The sequence below is a fragment of the Gymnodraco acuticeps genome, unplaced genomic scaffold (assembly GCF_902827175.1).
Source record: "Gymnodraco acuticeps unplaced genomic scaffold, fGymAcu1.1, whole genome shotgun sequence".
Classification (NCBI taxonomy): domain Eukaryota; kingdom Metazoa; phylum Chordata; class Actinopteri; order Perciformes; family Bathydraconidae; genus Gymnodraco; species Gymnodraco acuticeps.
In genome coordinates this window covers 6,660,065-6,686,904 of record NW_022990295.1, presented here as the reverse complement: position 1 = coordinate 6,686,904, position 26,840 = coordinate 6,660,065, and the positions used below count along the sequence as shown (strand labels likewise).

Here is a 26,840-nt window from a genome sequence, read left to right as displayed (position 1 = left end):
TATAGGAGATAATTACCATATTACCAAATATGTATGCTGGATGTTGGGTACATTATTCAAATGTTAAACAGCACACCCTATGTTTCTCATTGAAAACATTATACACACTAATAATTTATTTAGGGACAAGGGGGTGAGATTAAATAAATTATACTTGTTCTCACTCCTTTTCCAACACTTGATGTGGGACTGTTTATATTGCTGATGCTGCTGTTGTTGTTGTAAATGTCACTTTGTTTTGTTTTCTCTTACATGACTATGCACTGCAACATTTTTTGTTTTTGTAATTATTTATTTTACTTGTTTGAAATAAATGTATCAATCAATCAATCAATCTATCTATCTATCAATCAATCAATCAATAATATACTATGACCTTTCTTATGACACATTATACTTTAACATTTTCTTTATGACATTCTAGGATAAACTATGTCATACTATTCGTGATTATGACTGTTTTAATGACATACTATGACTTTTGATGACTTTTTGACATACTGAAAAATACAACTTGTTTTCATTATATAGTTTTACAATCTTTATTATAACTTTAAACACATATATTTTAGCCATATAATAGTACGACTTATTGCATTATATATTCGAAATACTATATTATGAGGTTTTTCATGATATTTTCCACATATATCATTTGACTTTTTTCGGTATACTATACTACTGTCAGCATTGGGTTGAGAGGTCATGTGTTTTGAGCTTGAACTTGTGAACTTGGAGGGACCATCAAGGTCTCTCTTAAACCTTTCTCAGCCTCTTCCGTTGCAGGATGCAGTCTCCCCACAGAGCTCTGGACGCTTGAGATTTTCCGATGGGGAAAGTGACTGTGATCTTGGGCCGGGTTCTGGGGCTGGTGATTCCCCTGAGCTCGAGCCGCACCGACGGTGTCTCGGGCTGGGAGGTTAGCGTGGCCTCCTGTCCGCTTTATGGACTTTGTTATGGGCTGAATGACTGGTGTTTACATGCTTGTGTGTTTCTTTTCTCCTATGTATTCTATGCTGCATAATTGTGTTTTCTTTTCATGTTTCAAGTGTGCAGGACAGGGGAATATAGGTTATGTCATGCCAAGTTTGATTTGTTAAGTTTTGGGGTTTTTCATTGTTGTATAGTTTGTTTTATGTTTTGTTGTGTTCTCACCATGTGTGTGGAAATGGGGACATTTCTTTCAGTAAGGGGGGACGCATGTAAGCATTGGGTTGAGAGGTCATATGTGTTTTGAGCATGCACAGTCTGTCCTGAAGTTGTGAAGGAGTGTGGTGTGACTCTACAATAATAAACGGAGGTGCTGTCTGTGACGCTCCAAAAAGTACTAAAGTTCCTGAGTTCTTGTTACACAGAAGTATCTTTGAAGCCTTAACACCTCGGATGTTACACTATGATTTTTCATCACCCTAACCTATGACTTTTTCATGATATTTTCCATGTAGGCCTACTAAAATATACCTTTTTTGAACATATAATATAACTCTTTTCATGTTCTTTCAACATACTATAATATACTATGTCGTTTTTTCAACATACTCTACTGTGACTTTTTCATTATATGATATTAAACATTTTGAATCTTTGAATTTAGAGTCATATAAGTGTTAACTATCCGTGTTAATGAGAGGACCAGTGAAGATCTCCTCAGCTGGATGCCGATCAGATGTGGACCCCTGGAGGCCCCCCCAGCAGTCTGAGCGTCGGATGCTGCTCAGCTCATCGCTGCCTCCACTGCGCAGCCGCAGTTTCTCCTGGACGCAGAGAGCAGCAGAGGCAGATAGAAAAATGGCCCTCGATAATTTAATTTTCGGGCAATGCATCCTTTATTTTTTTGCCTTCGTTTTCGGCTTCATCGCCGTGGTGCCTATGTCTGAAAACACGGAGGATTTCGGAGGAAAATGCCTGCTCTTCACGCGGGGAATATGGCAAAACGAGAACATCACGGTGTCGAAGCAGCGCTTCATCGTGGAGGAGTGGGGACCCGAGTCCTCGTGCAGCTTCATCACTTTTGTCGGGATATCGTCCCTCATACTGTCCGCAGTGCAGGCATGGAGGCTGCTCTTCTTACTGTGCAAAGGACACGACGAGTGAGTGACCGTTCACTTGTGCTCCGTCAACACAATTCAATACAGCGCTATTAAGGCATGCTGCATCAAGTAGGGCTCAATGTAGAAGTGTTTTTTTTGGCCATCTCCCACGCCCTTCCATATGTGTTATTCTGGCACTGCGTGTAATGTAGGCTATGCTATGATGAATGCCATATCATGAGTATATAAAAAGGACTAGTCATTGTGGTCCTCCATTAAAAAGATGGAGGCAATACACTGTTGCCTTTGAAACATCTAAGTCACTGCCTACTGTGGCTAACATACAGTATTTCCAACCTAGGTCATAATGTTCACGTCTGACTGGAAGCCATTATAACACACATAACTAAATAAAGCCATGTGATAGACCTGATATGGATAATGTAAACATAAATCAGGGATTTCAGTTTTATCCTCTGTTCTACCTGTCTGCAGCTCCATCTTTAATGCATTCCTCAACCTGCTGATCAGCTCCCTGGTGGTGTTCACAGTCTTCCTGTCCAGCACCATCATCAGTGTTGGTTTCAACATGTGGTGCGACTCCGTCACAGAGGGTGGGACTATGCCCAGCAGGTAAGAGAGCAGTACACAAACTCAACTTTTCAGAACATTTCCTTTTACAATGCAGCGATCGTCCTCAACACCAGCTTTTGTGTCATATTTTAGTTGTGAGGACCTGCAGGACACTGATCTAGAACTCGGCCTGGACAACTCAGCTTTCTACGACCAGTTTGCTATAGCTCAGGTAAGACTACGGTTAATATCCTTCAGGAAAGATAACCACATCCTGAATTCTAGTTATTTACGATGATTTCCTTCTGTCTCCAGTTCGGCCTGTGGGCTGCGTGGCTCACTTGGCTTGGGATCGCGGTGATGGCCTTCCTTAAGGTCTACCACAACTACAGACAAGAGGACCTTCTGGACAGCCTGATCCACGAGAAGGACCTTCTGCTGGGCCGCTCCTCTCGCCGCAACTCTGACCTCAAGAGCGGCCTGATCTAGAAACCAGAGGACATACCAACACACACACACACACTCGCTCACACTCATCCGTGCAGTCCTCATGCCATGAGAAACACCAATGTTTGCCTCTGTAGACAATCAAATTGGCTTTCGCTCTCATTGATCATGAATTGAATCAAACCGGTTTTAGCTTTGTTCTCCAAAGGCAATTGATTGTCCCTCCAAAAATCTCCCAGTGGTGTTTAATCCTTGAGGAATTTAGCCTTATTGAGCTTATTCGTCCAGTGCTTGCATTCCTCTTCAACACAAACAACCATAGTTCAGCCCCCACAGTATTCAGCCCATATAATGGAAATGCCAGTACTTCCAGTTTTTTCTATTTAGCAACCCATTATTAATGGCAGGACTGATTGGCCAGTGGATCATGTTGTCTTTGTGAAAGTTCTGCATGGACCAAATGCATGACAAATTAATAGGGTGGTGGTTTTTAGATGTAGAGGGTTGTTATTTTTTGTTTTATACACCAATAAATGTATTCCTAAGGAAGGATTTTATCTGGTAGGATGTGCAATGAATCTCAATGAAGAAGTCTTTGCATGTGGCAGCAAAGTAAAAGGATATGTGCTGTAGCAACGTATTCAAACCTTTATCAGCAAAACAAAAGGTGTTTCATAAAATGACAAATTGTAGTTCAGTACATTTAGGTATCGGGCAGCCGGTCCAAAAATGCTTTTAGCAATCTATGTGAGATAAAAATCATATTTGTGCCATATAGTAACTCAGGCCACTTCTTCACACTTTATAGGCTACAAACTAATATACTGTGTGACTGTGAGTAGACGCACAAATGTACCCGCATGCATCTTTCTCCCTTTTACATATACATCACACACTTACTTTTTGGCAGGGATAACAGGAAGAAAGCACATCACCTGCTTGACCTTGATAGGCAATGACAGTTTTATTCAAAACAAGTGAAATCATAAAACGGTAGGAACCAAGAAAACCCTCCATAAAGGCACTTCTTTCAAAGTGACCATAAACATGTAGACAGCCATGAAAAGCTGCTTCTAAGTTAAATGTGCATATGCAGGACATGTGTTTACTGGATAGCCTATTTTATTGCTATTGACAATTGAGTCTGACAGTACGGAGTTGAGAGTGTTTGTTTCTTCTATACAGGCGTTATTAGCCTAATATTGCTTTGACATTCAAATGTGAAACCTCCAAAATCCGATGCTTTTCTTCCAAACCCTGAAACCTGTTATATAAAGCGACATGTTTTACTGGAAACTGTGAGATGTGTGTTATTGCTCATAATGAGGTCTGATGTGCATCACTGTACTTCTATAATAGATTTGTGTGGCTTGAATTTGGGGACAATAACATACAGAATCTGATTCTGCTATTTCTGTGTTTGGCCTCTTATTAGTATTAAATAAATTAATCAAATTAAATATATTGATTTTAAATGTTTTGAAAACATGTGTCTAACCATGTATTTCTCCAAAGCTTGGTGAGCATTTGAAATCACGGTTAAAACCTGAATACCAGTGTTTTAAATAGAAATGCAATAGGTAACAAAAAGTTAAAAAAAAGTAAAGATTATTGAAAGTTGGATATAAGTGTAGATGCAGATATACAGTATAGAAGAATAAATAACATTTAGGATCAAGGGTAATTTGTTGTATTAAAGCGGTTATAAAGAGGAACACTGTTAAAAGCATTATTATTCATTCAGTTTGAGTATACTCTCTTCAACGATAGATAAGGAGAGAGAATTATAACATTGTGCTGCAGATTTTCTCTTCAGTGGAGCTGAAGACAGTCAGTCGTACAGGACAGCAGCCAGTCTGTAAAGGAGGCGTTTTCCCTCTATTAGACATTCAACCTGGTGCTGGGAAATGATGCAGCCCTGTGTTTCCATTCTTACAGATCATTATCCAACAGTTCACACATCTGTGTCCATCCTCGTCCTCCTGCAAAAGTGCCAATCAAAGCTGTTTCCAAACATGTCTACATTCTTTTATGTGCAATTACAAGGCTGAATAATGTGATAGTCCTTAGTATATTGATCCATATATATATATACACATTCAGTTCTGTGTTATATCTGATATACAAATATGGTGTATTGTAACAAAATACAAATGTGCATTCCATGGAAACATTCACTCACCTATAATAGACTGTGACTCAAACTGAGAGATCGAATGGTTTTGGTGATTAAGTGACTCACAGAATATGTGAGCATCAACATTGCAGATGTTCAAAACCATATGCTAAATAAGGAGTGGCGTGCCCACCACCTTAGCACATATGTACATACAGACATGGAAGCTACATATTTCTGGGATTACGTTGTTCCCCTTTGTCACTGACAGCATTCAGAGCCTTGCAAAAAAAAGGCTGAGGTGTTTGTAGGCCCGGGCTCCTTCAGAGATAGGAAAATAAAAGAGGGTCTGAAAAAATTAAAGGGGGCTCGATGTCGCCATCTGTGGTCGGTCTCAGTCACTGCATAGTCAGCCATATCCAGCAGCCCCACAGCAGCTGCTTCATGTGCAGCAGGTAGACAGCCAGCGTGGCCTCCAGCTCCTCACACACTCTCTGAGGGCGCCGGCGGTCTGTGCAGTACATGGCCACGCCCAGGCAGGACATCAGCAGGAAGAGGCAGGTGAACAGGGCGAGGTGGGGGCGGGACGCTGTCGTCTCATAGGCTACAACAACAAAAAGTACAATTTTGATTTGTAAATGAGCATTTGAATTGCCAGATGCACAGATCCCTCTTATTCCTGTTTACCTAACAAATTCAAGACCTCAAGAGGGGACGTTTTTAATGGATGATATAATGTGACTAGGGTGTAGTGGAGGCCTTGTCACACAAACTGGTGCTCTATGTGTTTCAAACATTGTTTAGGGGGAAAGTTATATCAAACGTTAATCATAAGTGACATTTGATTTACACCCATTACCTAACAACTTAAATCCCTTTTTCACACATACATACTCATATTTAGTTGACTTTTTCTTTACATAAAAAGTGTGCCGTTGCCATTTTGTCATGCACGTTAACATAGTTAATCTTCACATTTTCAGACAAACTTACCCCCTACGGAGTAACAGTAAGGTATTTCTGTGAAGCCGAGAGAGAAGAGGCCAGTCAGTCCACAGGAGCTAACATCTGGGATGAACACCAGCTGCCCTCACAGACTCTCCTATCTCTCTGGAGCAGACTCCAAGGTGCCTCATTTGCATGCATAATTAATTACCAAGAGTAAATCACTTGCTCATGTTTGGGGGTCTTACAGCATTACGTTATTTTTATATAGTACATAATCCCCAAAGGACAATAGTTTACGATGCAATCTCAGGATGTTGGAAATCATTTTGTCCTTTCTCTTTTCAGTGAAGGGCATACACTACTGTTGCACTTTGATTGAGGGCTCCTCTGTACGCTTTAAAAAAAAATTAAACAATATGATTCCCATTTTTATTGTAACTGTATAAATGCATTTTCTAGCTGACAAGGCCAGGCTGAAGGAAGTAAAGGTGAAAATAAGTCATAGTTTGGTTGAGGTATAAAAGCAGCAGAGGGCAGCATCTGTTCCGTTAGACTGTTTACTTGTGATTTCACTCACCATGTACTGTGGTCTCTGGCTCCCTGAATCGGACCCTCCGCTCGCCTTTCCGTCTGTGGTTTGGTTCAGTGTCTGACCCGTAGCTGGGACATGGCCTCTTTAGAATGGAGGTGGGCACTTTGCCATTGGTGACCTGCATCAGATACACCTGAGGATGAATATACCCGTTGCAAACTCCTGATACATTTCAAAGGTCGGCATCAAACAGCTGGAAGGAACACATCTTGTACAAACAACCCAGAGTCACACTGCTGAAAATGTCTGCTCGTTACACTACCTTAAGTGTCGGTGCGTCCTCCTGTTGGTGGTGGGTGTCCTTCCTCTGGCGGACCTCTGAGTGTTTCTCCCGGTGGGAATGAGGAGTACAGTTGACGGTGTCTCTGATGGACTCTGCAGCAGCGAAGCGTTTGGACAGTGCAGACACACACTGACCCAGGGAGTCTAGTAAGAGAGTCATGACCACACAGTACAGCAGTAGTGAGCTAGGTCTGCTTCACACCGGAGTCTGCAGCCTGCTCTTAAGCCAGACTATGAGGCGGGGTAAAACATTCAAAAGTAATTATGCAAATGTGTCTTAGAAAAGACGGCAGGTAATTTTGTCAGTGCCAGGTAGAGAGCAGCTTAGTTTCTAGTTATAAACATGAGGCAAAGGCCTTGAACTCATCAGAAGCGATGTACTTCCCAAAAGGTAAAAAGAAAGTAAAAATGATCCTCCGTCTCAATAATCCTGAATTGCTTTGTCTGTCAACTCTAGCTGATGATTCACTTTCATGACTTAATCAACTGTTAAATCAATCTATTACGATTAATGGTTATTTTCATTGACAGAGAGAGACACAGACAGATAGGCCTTTAAGTACAGTACGTTTATGTTTTATATAAAAGAATGAAACAAGTGTAAACTTTGTTTCATATGTAAGAAAATACAGAAAGATGCCAACAAAAGTAAACAGTACCATCCTTCAGACTGCATATTGATAATCATAATAAAACGTACACATGTTAATATGCGCTTCCAAAAAGGTATTATAATTGACACTCAATTTCCCACTTTTGTGAAGTAAAGTGGGTCATATTTAGGGCAGGTAATCATCCTTTATAAGCTCGACCTTCTGAGCCAATCACAGCGCGATAATGACCTGCCTTCCGTTTCAACCACTCCTTCCGTTTCCACTATACTTTCTCTCTCACATACATGCATTCTTCTCTTGCATATATATATTGTCTTCAGACATACATACATTCTTCTCTTGCATATATATATATATTGTCTTCATACATGCATATATTATTTATAATATTAAATGTAAACATTGAATGAATGTGCATGAGAGCAAAATGTATAAATATGAGCATTAAAATATATGAATATGAGAACAAAATGTAAAAATGTGTGAGTGACAATGTATGAATGTGTGCATTTAAATATGATAATATGAGAGCAAAATGTATGTGTGAGTGTAAATATATACGTGTGTGAGAGTGAAAATGTATGTATGTAAAAGGAGAATGTATGTGTGTAAGAGGACAAGTATGAATTACACCCTGTACGGCCCCTCATATGCTTTAAATAGAGTGAAACAAAAAAGGGCTTGACTGCCTCACGACACCTTAACAATTTTCAATCTCTTAGTTAGCAGTTTGGCTAATCACTCATCAACGTTTCAAAGCGTTTCCACATAGTGCTACACAACACACTACAGCTGACATAATATTTGTACTTATATAAATAGTTTTTTAGCCGAGGGAGGGGGAATGACCCACTTTACACTGAACAGTGTCCAAGGGACAAATGCTGCAACCACTTAAACATGCCCCGGTTCAATCCTCTTACAGTGGGCGGGTCAAAGAGGATTTCTCTGTGTACAATACAAAGTAAAAGGTTGCATAAAGTGCACAGAGACCTCTGTGTGTGCTGATCTGCAACAACAACTACATCTAACCCTGCACTCTCACCATCTCACCAAACACATTTATGATGATCTGAGGTGAACAAGGAGTGTTATAAATCTTTGTCTTTATATGCTGTACACTCCAGTCCTGCTGTTCAGCACCACCGCCTCTGAAAGCTGACTCGACAGCAAGGCTGGTTTGTGCATATTACTTTTTCACACCGCAGCAGTCCTCCCAAAAACGCAGAGTTCAGAGAGTGTTGCTCTCTCTCAAAGCAAGCCAAGCATACACACTGTACAACAAAACTGTGCCCTCAAACTGCCACAAAGCTACTTTCTTTTGATGCCCTGCATAAAAGCACTTTTGTGTCCGACATGACTTTGTGTGTGATTTAACATTTTCACGAGTTGACATGGTTAAAAGGGTAACTGAATTGCTTCCAACCCTGTGCTGTGTGCTCTCTAAAGCAGAGAGGACATAACTTCTGGCTTTGTAATGTCTCACGAGACGCAGGGATCCACTCTCAGACTGAATGTTAAATATGCACTGTGTGAAAAACATACAACCATGTTTGGTTGTCCTGACACAATGTTAACCCTGTTAACATTGTGTCAGGATCATAGGTCAGGATTAACTGTGCCTCTCGTGTCAATCATCCCATGCGAGTGTTTACCTGAATATTCAGTCTTGCCGATTTCTGCATAGACGGTGGCCATTAGCTCCAGGCTCCTGGCTGTAATGGGGTGGTCATTACCAAAAGCCCTCTGGTGGATCTTTGCAGCCTGAAACATTAATAAAGAGATAGCAGGGATTTGAATTCCACACAAAGAGTGCTATAAAATATTTAATCTGCTCAACAATCGAGAAATGAAGCAGAGAGAATGATGGACATACCTTACCGCTGTATTCTAAAGCGAGATGAGGTCTGAAAGGAAAAGGAATCCGTTAAACAAATAGACTACTTTCTTTTGGTGGCACTGGTGTTCAATATTTTATACCTACTAAAAACACAAGACGTGTCTTAAAAATGGCACTGAATTATCAGATGACCTCTGCACATTCTTCTTCCATTTAAACACAAATCTATTCAAAGAAAACAACAACAGCAGTGCGTGACCTTAATAAAGTCTAGTGGCCCGTGCTGCTTTGCCAGGTGAGCATATCAGTTTCAGCAGCATGACGAATCTAAACATCTGCGAGCTGTGATTAGACACGGAGCGCAGGGCTGCAGGTGCCCAAGCGCCTCCGGCAGGAAGTGGAAACCTTCTATTTCTGCCAGTACTGACGGCCCCTTTCTATTCTGCAGTGTGAGTTTCAGAAGGCATGGCGCTTACGGGTTTATTTACTGACTTGTGCCCTTTCACTACTCTTGTGCTTGGTGCTAATCTGCCAGCTGTTCCACTCATATCTGCCATGGAAAGTCAGCCAAGGACATTCATCACCCTCACGTCACAGCCTATAGACGTAGAGCAAGCTCTGTTTAGTGTGACAGATGTCAGCTTCGCTGCTCCAAACCTACACTTCCTTCAATTAGTAATAGCCAGGTGTTAGTTTGCACTTCTTCAGAACGTCCTTTTCAGGAGACATCTGATCAGCGACGACAGAAACGCCCTTTGCCGGCCAAAAGGATTTCCTAAAACATTGCTGAAAGATTCAGGGAGTATTACAACTTCCTGTCTACACACAAAACAAAGATTGGGACTGAGGTTTATGATGATAGTAGTAAAACATAACGACTATTTCCCCTCTTGGAAAAACCAAAGCTGGTTAGATTTTTTTTATGTTACTTACAACTTTTATAATCCCCAAAGGGCAAGTCTGCAAGAAAAGATGAAAGAGAAAAACCAATAGCTTGTGTTATGCTTTTGCCAGAAACCAAAGCCTCTGGGAACAGCCATGCACAATCAGTACAATCTCATGTAAGTTTAATTACTGTATGTTCCTTTCATTAATGAAGCAGTGTGACCGGCCCTCCGTTGAGCAGCCCTTCCACCCTCTGTCACCCTCTCTGGCTGTGAGGTTAAATGGCCTAATTCCAACAATGACAACAGAGGCTCAGAAAATGGGTGCATGCTACGGCCTAACAAAGTACCCCTGCAACAGGAGACACCAGATCCAGTTTAGTTATTTCTTCTGTAACACTCAGGTAGAGTGCGGTGTCTCTTTTCTCCATCTACAGGGAAATTCAACTCTAGCTAAAAAGACCTCGAGACGGAGTTTATCTAGTTTGAGAAATGTCCATACGAGAGAGGTGAATGCGCATTCATGGAAATTCGGGATGCACACGACAGATAACTGTGATCAAAGATAAGTGATACATTCATTAAAGGGGCTTCGTTAAACTGCCAAACAAATTTACCCTAGTGACCCACATATTCGTTTTACTGTCATTCTGTAAATTATTTATTTTAAGATTATTTCAGCACGCTGTAGCTTTGCTCAGGGTTAGACTTTATAAACAAATGAGCTTTTTATTGCCGCTGCTTCTAAAAAAATAAATATATATATGCTCTATTTTAACAGTATAGAACTGGTAGTAAAACAGTCATACAAGTGAATTTATTTCACTATAAATTCTCTCCTGATGAGCCCCCTGAGTCCTTAAACTCACAGAACATGTAACGCCTCATTAATTGCGCCACAGAAGCTGCAGCAGGACACAGTTTTACCTACTGTTTGCTCATGATGCAGAGCTGGGCCAGCCGTTCGAGGTGCTGAGCCTGGGAGGCCTGCTCCGACAGCTCCTCTGGGGTCGTCCATCCTGCAGAGCCCAGTGTAGCCTCCTCCTGAGACCCTGTTACACAAACACAGGGCATGGAGTCACCGTCTGCCCGCCAGCTAAACACTTAGTCTTTCCCTCTGCTCCTTACACTATCAATCCCTTTCTCCTAGCTGTCCTGTGATCTCTTTACTCCTCTCACACTGCACAGAATTAAAAAACAATGAGGCCTGGCTATCAGCCTGTCTGGCACTGCTGCGGACTCTGAGCCTGAACAGCAGAGTGGAGCCAACTGAGGACTGGAGACAAGAGAGCAGAGATAAGGGCAGGAGAGAGCAGATACGGGAGTCAAACAACAGTCACCACGCCCACTGGAACACTGAGACACACGCAGGCCCACGGTGACACACTACAAACACACTGCATGTACTGTACACACTCACAATAATGGAGGTGGAAATTAGATTGGCGTGTAATCCGTGCAAAAAGCAAGTGCAAATGAATCATTGTAACTGGTAAGGTTTGTTTGCATTACAAAACTACAATTATGTGAGCGGTCAGTGGGGATACAGAGAAGGGTTCATAGGAGATAGGAAACAGTGAGAGGAAGAGAGATTGTTAGATAGTAGTGCCAGCTATGCCTCTGGACATACAGAATTCAATCCAAGTGAGTGCTGAATCAAGGCTTTCAGTATTCCACAGCAACACACAGCAACCAATGAGATGTGTGGCCATTTGTCTTCTACAATGTCTTTCCCGTTCCCCTCCACTTTGCTCACGCTACACTGCTTCCTCAGCTGCAGACAGGGGGAGAGCAGACGTCTGGAGCAGCAGCTGATGAATGAGCGGCCTCGCTGTGAATGTCCGCTTAAAGCTACACCATGTATATTGTAAACAAAGATTCCTTGGGCAGGAAGAGGATGTCATTTCATATTGGCTTTATGAGCTAACATAGAATATATTTTTGAGCTGTTGAAGAGGCACACTGTGTAATAGGCTATACATTATGTTTGGGTCAGTTTGTTTGGAGAGCTGCCCACTAAAAAAAGACTGTCAGCCAATGAACAGCCTCAGTGCATCTGCTGATCTGCTAACAGCCTCAAAATTAAAATTAATATTTTATGTTATTTTTAAATAAATGATATTAATTAGGAAAGTTTGTGATTGGGTGTTATAATAGTGACTTAGTTTTTACACAAGTAATACGTTGACATTAATGGTGTTACATTAAAAGCTTAAACCATCCTTAAAATCAAGTTAAACACAAGTAAATATGAATTCACAATTCTTAAACCTACTTCTTCAACACTAATCACTAAATGATATACCTGCCTGTTGCCACATGTTCATCTTTACACATTCAACTCATCTGATGTGCACTGACCAAAAAGGATCTAGGTTACACTATAGCTTAACATTACATTTGAATCAAATCATTAATACAAAATTAACACTATTACTATTTTACCTATAATCATGTATTTCACATGAAACTTCCTAGAAGGCTATAAAGAAAACAAAGCATGACCAACACAAAAGTAGATAATTTAACCAAGGCTGCATGATATGGTAGTATATTACATTCAACACTGTATGTGGACCTACAGTATTCATCGACATCGTCCTGTCAAAAGTACTTGCCTGTGCTCCCCTGAAGAGCCGTGAGCTCGATCAATGCCACCTCATAGAACATTTTCTCCGCCTGGATGAACTGCAGGGCCTTCTCATCTGTTCTTAAAGGTGAAGGATAAGTCATGGATGTCAATAGATTTTAGTCGGTTATTGCAGTTAAACCCAGCCAAGCTCCATGCTGTTTTTTCACCCCTCGAGACAAACAGAACGTGTAGTAACCAAGAGCTGGTGTTTGTGGTTTTTGTAGTGATTTGAAGTGGATGCATATCAAGTTTCAAATGTTAAATCTCATACTGTAGTTGTATCTGATTACATCCCTTTGTATCATATCGTATTATCCTTCTATTTCAGTGTCTTTTGAATTGGTGTTTTGTACAGAATCCTCTTGATTGATCTGAATGTCACTTTTTGTTTCCATGAAAAACACTCTCTATAAAAGCGTCCTAAAAATAGAGCCTCTTCACTTTATCAAAGCATTCTGCGTACTGAGAGTCCGTCCCTCTGTAAAATGACACCACAGATGCTTGTCAGGTGAATTTAAAGACCAATGAGAAGGAGAATGCTTAAAATAAACAAAGCCCTGCCTGTATAAACGTCCTACTTAACACCAGATCTCCTGAGGGAAAAACACTATAAATTACATTCTAGGTGTTTAACTTTCACACTATTTGCCAATTATACATCAATATAAAGTACTCTTATATTGAGATAGGAAAGATAGACATTATGTTTCTACTTTTAAGGTTAGAAATTCTTAAAGGTGAAAAGAACAACAGCTGGTTTACTTTATTTTGGCACCTGGAGAATAATGGCAGTACTGCACACAACTCAACCAAAACAACAGGAACAAGATCCAACAGGAAAACTGAGGCAAAGTGCAGTTACCTACTCTAGATATGCTCCTCATTAAAAGGAAAGGACAGTTATCAAAAGGAAAGATTGTTTTGCATCTGATTATTACAGTAAAGATGATATTCCAACCTGTATGAAAACCTAGCATTTTTGGAAATAAAGTGAAACTCCTTTTTGCATACAATACTACACTTTTGTTATGGTTTTAAGCAAATCCTGATATATAACACAGGATAACAGGTGATGCATTGTACCTGCCCCAGTTCCTGCGATCACCTGGCTTAAGGGAATAATGTGAGTTTGAAGTGGACCATCTGGGAGGGAGGATTAGGGGAGCAGCCATCATCAAAGGTCAGTCTACTACTTCTGCCTCCTATTTTTAGCCTGACTGGACCACAACAGAGACCTCACACTATGCTCTCCGGGGAATACGTGCTCCACCAAATATACACACACACACACACACACACACACACACACACACACACACACACACACACACACACACACACACACACACACACACCACACACACACACACACACACACACACACACACACACACACACACACACACACACACACACACACACACACACACACACACACACACACACACACACACACACACACACACACACACACACACACACACACACACACACACACACACACACACACACACACACACACACACACACACACACACACACACACACACACACACACACACACACACACACACACACACAAGCTGGTAATTGGACTGCACTCCAAAACCCGACAACAACTTGCATCAGCACTGGCACCTCTAAAGGCACATCTCATCACACGTGCAGCACTGCTCTGCTAATGGTGCACTGAGATGAAGCACAATATCATCTCTAGCCAGAAGAGTTATAGATCACAGGATCAAGTGTGACTGACTGTGATACTACTATATTGATTAGCAGATTTGTATCTGATACACCTCTCTATTTGAGATTACATTCTAATTGCTAGGTTGGCTTCCCAAGAAACGCATATCAGTAAACACTCAGCAGCCAAAAGGGCTTTTGGCTTCAGACAAAGGTCACTTGTAGATACTGCCAGCTCTGATAATGATACATCAAGCCACACATATATACATTGAGTTAGTTTCCTAATTGGGAAGATTAGTTTGACCCCACAGACAAAATGTAAGGCGACACAGTACATCCTGTTGTCGTAGACATTTGTGTGAAACTCTAAAGTTCACATATCCTCTCTGTTTGAGCACACTGACCCTTCACCTCCTTCCCCAGAGGACCATTTAAAAACACACAACATCCCCGCTGCAGTTACTTTGATGCCAAAGAAAACTACTGAAAATAAGTTCAACTTGAAAATGATTACATACTTTCAATCACTGCACACACTGGTATTATCAATATAATTAGATGTAGTTCTTACTGTTTCATGCTATTGCAAATATCATATTGTAGCGGAGTACTTAAAATACTTTTTGGGTTTAAATTATTTAGATTTGGTCCGCTCTGCTGCTGACCTACTTAATGAATAATATAATTCTATTTCCTGGCTCTTACCTTTCACTAAAAGTAAAAACCATGTAACAAAGTAACTCTGACATTCATAAAACGCCACAGTTTGAAACCATTACTATTGATGATGCTACATAATAAATTACTGTATGTCAAAAGATTTAACCCTGTCATGGTAGATAACTCTCTTAAGTACCATTATGTGCGGGGCCTACTGATGGCTATTGATGAAGTAAAGCTCAGCAAATCGAGGTATTTTGGAAAATGGACAGTAAGGGATAGATGCATGCTGAGGTAGATAACCTGAGCTGGCAAGTTAAGTGTTGGAGTGTCTCAATAACCGGGAGAAGAGTCATGGAGGTAATATATACTGACACGAAACACCCCTCTATTATCTCCATGTCCTATTCTATTATAGTTTATAGGAGCAGTGAGTGGCGATGAAGAGGCTAGTCAGAACGGAAACAGGTTCATTAGTGCTCTTCCACTCTGTTGTGCAGAGATAAGAGCGTACAAATCCTCTTAAGAGACAGACACACAGCCTGAGCTGCACACAAAACATAAGGCATTCTGGGACAAATCTGTAAGTATGACCTCACACACAGGCATCCATTTATACCCCTCAGTTTATACTGCTTTCTCTAAAAGGGGCTACATCCTCCATTGTGCTGGAATTTGCCACGCCTCCCACCAAAGACAATCCTTTACATGTCCACCCCACAACAAGGAAATGCTAGCTGTGTAGTTAGCCTGCTTGCTAACACTTACGGTCCTTGTGAAAGTAAAAGTGTATGATGTGGTGAGAGTCTTTCCCTGAGTAAAGGATACAGTTATTTTCAGTGATGAAGAGTTCTGCGATCTGTAAAGACCAGACAATGGACATGGTTAATTATCAAGTTACAACATCATTCCTGCTTGTGTGCGTGTATGGTGTCATGTGCTGTCATAACAAGTAATCCTTCTTTTCTGCACAGCACTGATCAACATGGTGAAACACATTCCAAAGTTCTGGTTTAGAGGCTTTGTTTTGACATGAGGGACATTCCTTCAAGCATTACTAAACAGAATTAAAATCGTAACCTTGCCTTACAAAGGACCCCAGTGTGTAATCTGCTAAATCTTTGGCCTGGATACAGAGTGCTACAAAGCCTGTGAACCAAAAATAGCAAAACATAGCCCACACAGAATGGGACATTAACTGGGCACTGTAGTATTTTTAACAATGTGAGCAGTCCAACCACATTGTTACTGTATGAGTGCAGCATCCTGTACCTCATTTAGCTGCATGCACACTATTAGCTCTAGTAAATGCTCTCACAGTGTCAACACAGACACATGACGGACTGTGCTGTTAAATTTGACATTGGTGTTGGTGAAATCAAGGTTGAATGTCTCCTGTGTGTCATGGTGTGGGATAATTTATGATGCTTGACAGGAGAAGTGGTGCAAATGTGTCTATACAGCTGTGTAAAAAGCTGATACAGTACATTAGTGAATGCATGTAATGAACACACAAGTTGGTGGGAGCTGATACAGTACATTAGTGAATGCATGTAATTAACACACAAGTTGGTGGGTGAAAGACAAAGAAAGGGACAGAGTGACACAAATGTTATGAGTATATTTGGTGTGGAGTCTTCAGTCTTCTTGCTCACCTGGTGTAGGCAGTTGGGCAGAGAGTTGAAGCTCTGCACATGGGTCAGTCCCAACAGGCAGCTGAGGAAGCAGTGGAGGGCAGCCTGAGACTCCCCCTGCTGCTGGAGCTGCTGTCCCAGCTCAAACAGGCCCTCCCTCCCCCCGGTCAGCATCCCCAGTCCCAGCCAGAGCCAGCAGCGCCTCCCATCAGAGCTCCACCGGCCGAGGACAGACGCTCCTCTCTCCCCGCCACTCCTCTGAAGCACCACAGGTAGAAAGAAACAGAGTGAAAGATTTGTGTTAAATGTAGCTGCTCACATAAACACAGACAGAGAGAAAGCACAGGGAGGAGTGAGCAGCACAGCTTCCTCTCAGTCTCGTCGGAGCTCAGTAAGTCAAGGACAGGTGGTGAGGAGCAGGCTGAAGGAGCTCCGGCAGCTCACAGAGAAAATATACATTCCCCTCCCTCCTCCCAGGCTGCACCAGGAAAGGAGGACAGAGGAAGTCGGGAAGCATTTGCTGTTTGAGTGACAGAGCTATGGACCAATCCCTGCTCTGCTCATGTACAGTAGGTCTGCCAGCATGTGTTTCTCATTTGGTCTCTCTCCAATCCTGTAAATGGAAATTACACAGCTGTAGGTATTGATAAAAACAAATATAGTGTACACATGTTCTGTGATGAATATTTAAACGTATACATAAGACTAAATCCAGTTTGTTGACCTAATTTCCCCTGGATGAACAGAACAGTGCATTATGTGAGAGAATCCCTTTAAGTCTTACTGCCCTACTTATGATTTATAAATGAGTGCATGGAAATGATGCACCAACAAGCAAAACAGAAGAAATGCTGTGCGAGCACGTTTCACATCACCTCAGAATAAAGCAAGCTTTTGTAAATTCTCTGAAGCAAACCAGACAGCAAATCTATGCAAACACAGGGTCATTAGGAACAGCCACTGTATGAGAGAGAAAGAAAGAGAGAGCACTCCTCCCTATCCAAACAAGGGAAACAAATATTTATCCAGAAGGAGTGCCTCCTCTGAATGTGTGCACACTTCCCTTCACACTCTGCTAATCAACATTAATGTAAGGCCAATCTGTGCCTGGGGAGAGCGAGGCAACAGATAAGAGATACGACTTCAGCTCTTGATCCACGGATGATCCAGAGGATCATGAATGAGTCTCGACTTTGAGAGCAGCAATCCTCCCCACCCTGGCTCTATTTGGACACAAGTGTGGTAGCTGCAAGAAATGAAAGGGGCAACGCAGAGCAAATGGGCAGAGTCAGTCTCCATTAGTGTCAGATGCACCTAGCTAAGCAAGATGGGATTCTAATGGTTGTGAATGCCAGTGGCTGGTAGTATCAGAGAGCATTAAACCTGCACAGGCAGGTCAGAGTCAGGGAACTGTGTACAGTGCTCATTTCGGACTAACAGAATCTGAACAGTGGTGGGACTTGATTATGCTGATGCAGGTTTCTTTAACTGGAGAACACAGACAGGTGATTGGGCTCCCTTCACTGAGTCCAGTTTGAATGCAGCGAGAAAGAAAGCAAAGCGTCTGATGAGATTGAGTTGGAGGGCCAATGGCTGACTGTGTTCTGTCCTAATTTAAAAAAGAGTCAAATCAAATCAAGTTTTATTTATATAGCACATTTATAAACGATTTTTGGTCGAGCCAAAGTGCTGTACATATAATAAAAATAGCCTACAGTAGAGACACTTTACAGCAAATACAACAGCACAGATTGTTCAGAATATCAGTATGAGAAAAACGACACCCTCTGTCCTTAGACCCTCACATCGTACAAGGAAAAACTTCCAGAGAAAACCCACAGTTTAAGGGAAAAATGGGAGAAACCTCAGGGAGAGCAACAGAGGAGGGATCCCTCTCCCAGGACGGACAGACGTGCAATAGATGCCGTGTGTAAATCGAAGAGATAATACATTTGACAGTATATAGACCAAATGTTAGGAAATGCATGTGTCTGTAATAAGAAGATGAATCCACGAGGATGTCAACTACAATCCTGTGGAAGCCATCAGGGAAGCAGCATGACGAGACCCAAGGCAGGACCGCAGAGACAGGTTCAGCCACGACCCGAAGTCCACGACTGAATCCAGAACTCAGGATAGAGGATCCAAGACACAGGACTACAGCAAGAGTGAGCTCCATCTCCTCATTACAGCCCAGTCAAGCTGAACAGACGCACATCAGCTGTGAGGAGGCGGGACAGGATGTTCCTGTCGTTGTGTTAACAACATTTGACAACAACCATGTGACAGGAAACCCACCCAGGCAGGACAGCAAGCCTTTCAATCTCAAAGTGTGTATGAGGCATATTATCTGATATTTTGACAACACAGTAATATGTATTTCAAGGAAGTCACTATGTTTGTTGAGATGCTGTGAGTGTAAGGTTCTAGTTACTTTAGAGAGCAATGTTAGCTTTAATGATACTGATTTATGGAAATCGGTCTTTAAAAAATAAACGTACTGACATATTTCGTCTTGTATATATAGCATCAGACATACAAATCACAATCAAGAAACAGATACATGAAATACAGTCAGATAAAAACCTTGGTAAAAAGCAACATTTAAAAAAAAATGTTTAAGAAAAATGCACAAAATACGTAAGCACATTCATTCATGTCACTAAATCTACTATGAGACTATACTTACATCTGTGAATGAACCATACATAATTTACACGTGTCTGAGTTTTCGTTTTTTTATTACATTATGTTAATAGGAGAGTTTCTAGTAGTCTGGAACTCACTCTTAAGAAGCTTATTGAGAAAACTGTCACAAGGCGACCAACATTTTCCTTTCTAAAAATGAATGTTTATTGGGTATGTAAATGTAGAAAATAGATATAATATAAAACAAAACTCACTCATTTTGATCAATGTGTTAAATATAATATGATATAAAACAATAATATATAATTTACAGAGAAAGTCCCTGTAGTGTTCTTTACATGATACAGCTTTGCATATCCTAGATTGAAGAACTGTTCAGCAGAGGTGAAGATTTACACTTCAACCAACCGCTGTCAGGTATTCTGACCTATTCAATTATAGCTTTGAACATTGACTTATTTGACTTTCTGGCACCAAATATCTGGAGGTTATGTTGCTCACATCCTGTTCCAAACCCCTTCTCACACATGTACATTCAACAAACATATTGATTGATGTTCGCTATTCTGTGATGCAAGAATGGAAATCTACCTGTAATTGGAATATTGATTGCCTGTCTTGCGTAGTTGGTGGACAAATACATCAGTGTGATCAGTAAACACTCTCCATAGCACCCGTTCACAGGGAAGCCGATACAGCGGACTAATGCAAATGAATGGTAAGCAAGCCATGAAACAGGTTAGAGTGAAAGAGCAACTTCAGATCAGCATCAGCAGGTTATTGCAGTGCAGTAAACCCCAAAATATTCAATTATTGCTAATGCTTTGTGTAATCTCTATTTATAATGTACTACCATAAGTACGGATTGAGCTGATGTATATATCACAAAAAGAAACAAAACCTAGGGGCTAAATATCAAAAGTCTTCTCTGTTATTTAATGAACTCTGAGTCCTACTTTTTGTATATTTGCACATTCCTCTTTTTCTGACTTCCTATAAGGTCATAAATCTTACATGATGTCATAAACCATTTGTTAGAATAATGCATTTTGCATTGTCCAGCAGGTTTGCAGAGGAACATTGTGTCCTCGTGTCATTTCACAACACTGCGCATGGCCCTACATCAGCATATACTATTTATATTTCCTGCATTGTGCACATACAGCCACTCTACGCAAGTTTTCTGTAGCCTAGAGGCCTGTGGTATACAATGTTGTACTCAGTGTGAGTGACAGCAGCTACAACATTCACTACATAATGCCAACTCCATTGATGTGATAAAAAATTCTTCATTTAAAAAAAAAAAAATGAAACAAAGCATTATAGATTTCCAGCAGGACTGAGTCCAGATTTCAAATGCCAGCATTAATGCTACAAACATGTACCTTGGATATACATATTGTGCATCTGTACTCTGGATGTTGGAGTCTCTACTGCTGGCCCACTGTTAAAGCCCCTCCAATCCCCATCCTTCTTAGATTCAGGCTCCAGCTATTTAATAGGCTTGGACCTGACACCCCCAGTTTCTGAAAGGCAGTTTATGACCTCCATGTAATCAGCAGTAAATGCTGCCTCCATCTGTCTCTTTTTACTCAATTATCTGACCCAGTGACTTTTACTGACAAACACTGTCCAGGTAAAAACAGTAACGCATTCCCCAAGCATAGATTATGACACGTCTATACATCATCCCAAACTCTTCTTTTACGATTTCTGTTTGGTCAGTTCTCATTTGAGCAGGGCTTCAGACGCAGCTGCTGTTCTTCAGTAATGAGCAGAACATGTATGAATCATCAGAGATCCTGTACAATTACAGCTGTGTGGGCGTTATAACCTGAATCCTCATTACGGATTCATTGTGAAAGGGTAACATACTGTATGCACCACAGTACACACAGCATGACTCACACTGTGAGGCAGTTGCTTGGACGACTTAATGAAAACAGCCTCTTAACTGGGTTTATGGCGTTTCATCACAGTATGTTAAAATCAATTCATTAAGAAGTGTTGATTAAAGGGAATACCTCTCACTGCACCTCTGCTGCTGGGCTCATTTTAAAGTGTAATATGTTTTTTATTGGCTGCGACCTTTTTTGAATACTTAGCACTGTAACAACACTGTTGTAAATAACAAAGTGCAATTTATACTCCTTACAACTGCTATAACGTGCAGCTAATTACACCTTGGATGTGTACTTATTTGATTTTTATATTATTAACGTGTGCTTGCCTCTTATTAAATGCCAGTTTCCTCTTATTTTGTCTTTCATCTGCATTTTCCCTTTGCTGTAACAATGTTACTACACCTCTGTGGGACAAATAAAGGATTTCTGATTCTGATTATCTTTCGCTCCACACTTGCAGCCCCTAGTGGACAAGCTGTAGATGGAAGTCTGACATGCTGATTTAAACAAAGCTTCGCAAAAACAGGGTGAGCAATGTGTATCTCTATAGTTTTTAGTCATTGTTGGTGGTATGGCTGATTACCACAAACGCTTGTAGATAAACAGCACACAAAATGATATATATACAGTAAGTAGCAGAAGATGAATATTGCAGTATTTAGTCCTTGATGATGAAACAATAATTAAGAACCTTTACTTAATGTTACGAAATAAAAATACTGCTATGTATAAGTAAAAGTGTTGCTTAAACTTCCTAAAAACACACTGAATCTGTCTGAATATGGGTAGTCAAATGTGAGTGAAACAAGTAAAACTGTAATCACCCGAGTGAAGTGATTGTTGCCATAAATCCTTATAGACCCTCGTGTCTTATAGTCCTCCTTGCTCACTCAGAGTATGGGGCCATCTGTCGGCAAAAAGAGAGTGCAGGGTTTATTTTCTATGTGGGAGCTTAACTACAAGACAGCAGCAAGTGTCAAAGACATAATTGACTTCTTATTGTTAAATGAAGGTCTTGTGACATCAACTCAGGCACCTTACTCCCACTCCTTTTATCTATCACCTGTATTTAAATGCCATTCCTTAAAGCTCTCTCTCTCTCTTCTTATATCTTTTGTACCTGCTTTTGTCTCTGCCATTTTGAATGCTTATAATGAGACATGATGTCAGAGTGTAAGATAGGGACAGTGAAACTTACAGCTGCTTACTTACTCTAACAGGGATATTATGATGCTTACAGTCACAGGATCTCTGCCAGACCTTGTAGACATCACCTTATTACACACTGCATGGTCATATTGCACATACAGAGTCATTACCACCAACCAGCACCTGGGCCTTTTATTTTCTATTTCTCCACAAGATAGAGTGGGCTGAAGAAATACAAGTGCTAGGACTGTCTTAGGGAAGAAAGCTTTTAGATGTGCAGCTCCACTCAGTGCTTGAATTGGAATGAAAAAGGTGCCAGTACTCTAAAATCAGCAACTTTTTCAAGTCAATTTTATATATACAGCCCACAAACAAGAATTTGGCTACTATAATGCTGGTGGGTTTGTCTCTTTACTACTGTATATTTTAGAAAGGTTCACTGTACTTAACATTTTTTATGATAGGCAGCGGATATGGCTAAAGCTCAGTAAGGTCAATATTAACTGAAAATATAGCAATCAAAGTCTAGATCTTCTGCTGAAGACACATGAAGCAGAGACCTTTCAGGTGAGAGCCCCTCTGGTGGTGTTCAACATTAATGACAAGGAAACAAAGCTCTGGTCAGAAGCATTTTTTATAAAAAGCTTTAACAAAATTAAGTATTTCTGTACATTTTGAATGCAATCTAACTTTCCAACTCAGAAAACGAAAAACGAAAAAGTGCCAAAAGTCTTCTCACATGGCTGAGCTGCTTTGCAATATACTTCACCACTGAAGAATACAAATATGTATAAAGTAAACTATGATGCAATCTAACTTTCCAACTCAGAAAAATGATAAAGAGCATGAACAAAGAACATGTAAAAACAAATGCAAAATTTGCACAATCTAAAATGAGAAACTGTAACTGCAAGTAACAAAGTCTGAGCCATGGTAAAGAGTTACATTGAACACCAAGCTGATCAGATAACTCCCTGGTTGGTCTGAAGTCCTTCTATCTCCAGGATCTGTACAAATCGGCACATTATGCCAAAAGTCTTCTCACTGGGTGAGCTGCTTTGCAATATACTTCACATTGTTAGAAAAGGCTCCAGAAGGCCTTGGGGACATCAGTATCAGGGGCTGGAGCTGGACAGGCTCTTTCATCAGCACTTCTCCTTCCCTTTGCCAGCCAGGACCTCACATACTGTTCCGGATTGAACTGTCCTAGTGATGGTCCATTACATTTAATGAAAACCAGGCTGGACAGTCGGCTGACAGAGAGAGCATTCCTTTTTGCAGTAAGGATATCGTTCATGCAGCTGAATGCCCGCTCACACTCACTAGTGGAGACAGCGATGGTTCGGACTGCTTTCAGTAGAGGCTCCATGGCAGCAGGTGTACGGGATGCCCTGGTTTCCTTGTATTCGCGAAAGCCCTGAACAGTCTCTCTTCTGTCCACTTTCAGCACTTCGCACAAACGTAGCACCTCTACGTCCCCATACTGTACGTCTAACTCCTCTTCAGGCCAACTTCCAGGATGGATAACTTTCATGTCCTGGATTAGCTGATTGTCCCGGGCCTCCCGGCCATGTAATGGGATTTCTCTTGTGCTGACATGAGAGGAGGTTGTGGAAGTCATTCTGTGTCTCAGATTCTCTACCATACTGCAGAAAAACTGACCTGCATGAATCTGTACAAGCCTGCCATTCTCACGCAGGGCAACACCCTTGAAGGACTTCTCAGCTAGAGCTGTATGAACTGTAGTCATGTGTGGGCCAGGCATGGTGACCATGGATTCAAAAACTCGTATTTCTCGAGTTAAGAGCCTATCTGCTGTAGGCAGTGTCATCTCTCTTTTTTGGAGTTGCCGAGAGAGGTCGCTGAGCTCTGTGAGCGCATCGTACATCAGTCCCAGATTGCTGACAAACGTTGCAGATGTGAGCACATCATCCAGGCCCTTGTACTTTGCTCTGTCTCTGGAATCCCTGCTCGTGTCGTTTGCAGCATTTGTGAAGTGATCATGAAGCACTCGGTAGTTTTCCCAGACTGCTCTGACGCTCCTTTCACTTGAAGCCACCCAGCGGATGGACAAAACACGCCCTATCACCAGGAGACGCTGTCCGACTGCTTGCGCACACTGCGCTAACTGCCTCTGATTTTTGGGGGAGGCATGGAACAAGGAATAGAGTTTGTCAAAAAAGATCTGGAAATGATTGAGCCCTGAGACCTCCTTGACCACATCCCCAACTGCCAGCTCTAGACGATGATTGGAGCAGTGCCACACAAACAGGCTTGGGAATTACTACACAACTGGGTAGCAACACCTGTTCTCTTCCCTAGCATGACTGAAGCCCCATCACATGCAAAAGAAACGAAACACTGACCTAAAAAGTCCTCGTTAAAATCTCTTCCAAGACACTCCATTAACGCCTTTGTGATGTCATCAGCCGTTGTTCCATCCAACTCGATCAGCTCCCAAAAAAACGTTTCGGGCTCAGCATCAGCTAATGCTGAGCGTAGACACACAACAAGCACCGTTTTACCACTAATAGTGGTAGATTCATCGACGACACAGAGTTTTCTTTGGTTTTCTGTAATGTATTTTGCCATTTTTTTCTTCAGCTCATGAGCTATGTGGTCGATGATTTCGCCACAGGTTTTATTGGAGTGCAAAACCCTGCCCACGTTCAGCCCATTCAGTTTCTGTACATTCAAATCAATTGGCATGTCTGTGAATGGCCGGCTATGTTTGCCAATTTTATATGCCGTTCGAAAAACTCTGATAGTGGTGTCTAATTCAGATGTATGCATAGACTGCACTTGATGTTGAATAGTTTCACGTGAAGCAGATGTAAGGATGTCAGCAGCTTCTACATGGGCTTGTGATTCTTTATGTTCTTTGATTTTTTTTCTCAGGCTAGCTTGTTGTTTGCCCTTGTCAACACCGAAATGAGACACTGCACACTCACCCCATTCAGTTGACAGTTTCAGTCCTTGTCCAGTGTGTATTCCCAAAGATTTGACATCTCTGCATATCCGACATCCTAGCTTCTTATCTTTAAGAAGGAGCCATGCATTGGTCTTGCAAAAATATTGCACCTGGTCCGTTGTCCAGCAGTCAGGTGCATCGCTTTGCCCGGTGTTGGTGGTGGCAGTTGCGCCAGCAGCAGCTAACGTTAGAGGCTCTGGAGGAGGCGGCGGAGCTAGTGCTAATGCTAATGCACTACAACTTGGAGCAGGAGGATCAACCAAAGAAAGCTCCCCATCAGACACAATTTCCAACACAGGCACAGCATTCTCTGTATTTGAAGTTTCTTCCGGCGACAACCGCTGTCTTTTTGCACTTTTATTAATCCACGCTAACATTTTAGAAATGCTAATTTGTGACGTGACTTGCTTTCCTTCTCTCGGGGGCGTGCCTGCTCTGTTCTATCACTCTACATAGCCACCCACTGGGTGGGAGTTGCACTGCATAAACACAACACACGTGCATCTAGGTATGTAAATTGTAAAGCATTAAAACATGGTTTTACTAACAGTTTTCAGTATGTTGTTACTTCGGCATTATTATTATTATTATTATTTTGAAACGTGTATTACTATTAAATCACGGTCAAATAGGTTAATTTTGACATAGTCGTTTCCACCACAGTATTTACATGGAGAAGATAAGCCCCGCCCCCTCTCCAGCACGTTCTGTTTGAATGACAGGAGTAAACAGCTGACAGCCGCTGTGAAACTCCAGCGGTTAGAGCGATGAGAATGTCCGTTCGGCACCTCGTGACGCATCTACTGAGTACCGGGCGGCTGTATATATATATATATGGATGTATAATAAGAACGGCGGGAGAGTGTTGAGTACTGGCACGGTGCATGAGTACCGGAGTACCGCCAGCATGCCGGTACTGAGCAAGAAGTGCCGGTACTCCATGGGTCAGAACCAGAAGTGCCGGTACTGCGTACCGGTGAGTACCGGCCCAATTCCAGTGGAGGCCGCCTCCACTAACATGGAACAGTCTGCAAAAAGAATGGAAAATTACCAAGCTAGTACCACTACATGTTTTTAAAGCTCGGTTGGATGCTACAAAATCAGATGCTGTTGGTACCTGTACTTGTGGTTAAATATGTAAATTGTAATCCCTGTACATTTTGCTGTATGATGTCCTTTTGTTGTTCTGTTGTTTATGTCTTCTTGTGGAACCTACTGCTGCAGGT

At 41.5% G+C, this 26,840-nt stretch overlaps 2 protein-coding genes across 5 annotated transcripts; one reads left to right on the top strand and one right to left on the bottom strand.

The window, feature by feature from the left end:
- The first annotated feature begins 1,753 nt into the window (after positions 1–1,753).
- Positions 1,754–4,346, top strand: LOC117550015 (transmembrane protein 179-like). The gene is made up of 4 exons (XM_034222281.1): positions 1,754–2,090; positions 2,526–2,663; positions 2,757–2,835; positions 2,919–4,346. Exons 1-4 carry the CDS (start codon positions 1,789–1,791, stop codon positions 3,090–3,092), a joined length of 693 nt encoding a protein of 230 aa, XP_034078172.1. The 5' UTR covers positions 1,754–1,788; the 3' UTR covers positions 3,093–4,346.
- Positions 3,996–17,377, bottom strand: cunh14orf180 (chromosome unknown C14orf180 homolog). 4 transcript variants are annotated; one of them, XR_004569559.1, is made up of 10 exons: positions 16,963–17,377; positions 16,136–16,166; positions 12,945–13,031; positions 11,258–11,378; positions 9,479–9,509; positions 9,258–9,366; positions 6,969–7,132; positions 6,692–6,839; positions 5,233–5,770; positions 3,996–5,032 (listed from the first exon to the last, which is right to left on the bottom strand). XR_004569559.1 is itself a non-coding variant. In XM_034222278.1 (9 exons), exons 1-9 carry the CDS (start codon positions 17,113–17,115, stop codon positions 5,565–5,567), a joined length of 1,050 nt encoding a protein of 349 aa, XP_034078169.1. In that variant the 5' UTR covers positions 17,116–17,377; the 3' UTR covers positions 3,996–5,564. The 4 variants fall into 4 exon arrangements, 3 of the variants coding, with proteins under 3 accessions (XP_034078169.1, XP_034078170.1, XP_034078171.1); XM_034222278.1 differs by having other exon boundaries at positions 3,996–5,770; XM_034222279.1 differs by having other exon boundaries at positions 3,996–5,770; positions 6,692–6,824; positions 16,963–17,370.
- Positions 17,378–26,840: the final 9,463 nt, after the last annotated feature.

Coding starts and splice junctions, on each gene's coding strand:
- cunh14orf180 (XM_034222278.1), bottom strand. CDS start 17,115: ATGCTGACCGGGGGGAGGGAGGGCCTGTTTGAGCTGGGACAGCAGCTC. Junction 9,510..11,257: donor CTCTGCATCATGAGCAAACA/GTAGGTAAAACT, acceptor TTTTCCTTTCAG/ACCTCATCTCGCTTTAGAAT. Junction 6,840..6,968: donor AGGACGCACCGACACTTAAG/GTAGTGTAACGA, acceptor ATTCATCCTCAG/GTGTATCTGATGCAGGTCAC.
- LOC117550015 (XM_034222281.1), top strand. CDS start 1,789: ATGGCCCTCGATAATTTAATTTTCGGGCAATGCATCCTTTATTTTTTT. Junction 2,091..2,525: donor CTGTGCAAAGGACACGACGA/GTGAGTGACCGT, acceptor ACCTGTCTGCAG/CTCCATCTTTAATGCATTCC. Junction 2,836..2,918: donor ACCAGTTTGCTATAGCTCAG/GTAAGACTACGG, acceptor TTCTGTCTCCAG/TTCGGCCTGTGGGCTGCGTG.